Source organism: Eimeria tenella, genomic scaffold, assembly GCF_000499545.2.
Source record: "Eimeria tenella Houghton genomic scaffold, Eth_scaff2136, whole genome shotgun sequence".
NCBI lineage: Eukaryota > Apicomplexa > Conoidasida > Eucoccidiorida > Eimeriidae > Eimeria > Eimeria tenella.
The window spans coordinates 255-1,427 of record NW_013541985.1 but is presented as its reverse complement, the minus strand read 5'-3'; the positions used below and the strand labels follow the sequence as shown (position 1 = coordinate 1,427).

Sequence of the window (1,173 nt, the reverse complement as noted above, 5' to 3'; positions counted from 1 at the left end):
GCGTACCCGCCCTGACGAGCAGCTTTAACGGCTGCCGCTGCTGCTGCTGCTGCTGCTGGTATTCTCCAAAGGCAGTGAGGAGCGTGGGGCCCTCCAGAGTTTGCTGCTTCTGCTGCAGCGCCTCCTTGGTGGCTTTAAGTGCTGCTTTCAAGGCCCAGGAAGCCTTTATTTGCTTCCTAGTTTTCTGTTTTGCTGCTTCTGCTGCTGCTAGGCCCTGCAGCAGCGAAGCTGTTTGCTGCTGTGTTGCTTCGCCTTCTTTGCGCAGAAAGCCGCGGGCCCTGGCGAGGTCTGAGCCCTTTGTTGCTACTCCTGCTGCTGCTGCTGCTGCTGCAGGTGCTGCTGCTGCTGCTGCTGTTGCTGCTGTTGCTGCTGCTGTTGCTGCTGCTCCGGACTTCTTCTTTGGCAGCTGCGCCGGGGCTGCTGCAGCCTCCCCTCTTCCCTTTGCTGTTGAGCTGGCTCGCGGGCGCGCAGCAGCAGCAGCAGCAGCAGCAGCAGACGAAACAGCGGGAGTAGCAGCAGCAGCAGCAGCAGCAGGAAGCATCATAGACGTGTCTCTCCAGGAACCCTCCCCCGCTGTTCGCCAAGGGAGGCCCCCTATGGGGGCCCCCCTGGGGGGCCCCTTGGGGGCCCCTGGGGGCCCCCAAGGGGGCCCCTCCTCAGGGGCCCCCGGGGAGGGGTCCCTATTAATAGCTGACCGATAAGTTTGCTGCCCCCAGGGGCTTCCGCAGCCAGGGCTGTGTGTGGGGAGCAGCAGCGGGGGCAGCAGCAGCCCTGCTGCAGCAGCAGTTGCAGCAGCAGCAGCTGTGTCTTCAGGGGAATTTGCTGCTGTTAGCGCTTTTGCTGCTGCTTCTGCTGCTGCTGCTGCTGATGCCGCTACTGTTGCTGCTGTCGCTGCCGGTCCCACTGCTGCTGCTGCTGCTGCTGCTGTTTCTGCTGCTGCCGGTCCTGCTGCTGCTTTTGGTTTTGCAGCAACAGCAGCAGCAGCCTGCCTTTCCACAGCAGAAGCAGCAGCAGCAAGAGCAGCAGCAGACTCAGGAAAAGCAGCCTTCGAGTCAGCACGTATCCCTCGAATGCCGCTGCAGCTGCTGCTGCTGCTGCTGCTGCTGCGCGAAAGCCGCCTTGATGGCAGCGCCTTGAGCTGCAGCAACGAGGGTACACCCACTAGACTCAAGT

The 1,173-nt window shown here is 62.5% G+C and overlaps 1 protein-coding gene across 1 annotated transcript; it reads right to left on the bottom strand.

The window, feature by feature from the left end:
- Positions 1 to 6: 6 nt before the first annotated feature.
- On the bottom strand, positions 7 to 1,138 carry ETH_00042225 (uncharacterized protein; the record flags this gene model as incomplete). The annotated part of the gene is made up of 1 exon (XM_013374567.1): positions 7 to 1,138. A coding segment is annotated over one exon (1,132 nt), but the record flags the coding sequence as incomplete, so codon positions are not given.
- Between the last annotated feature and the right edge of the window lie 35 nt (positions 1,139 to 1,173).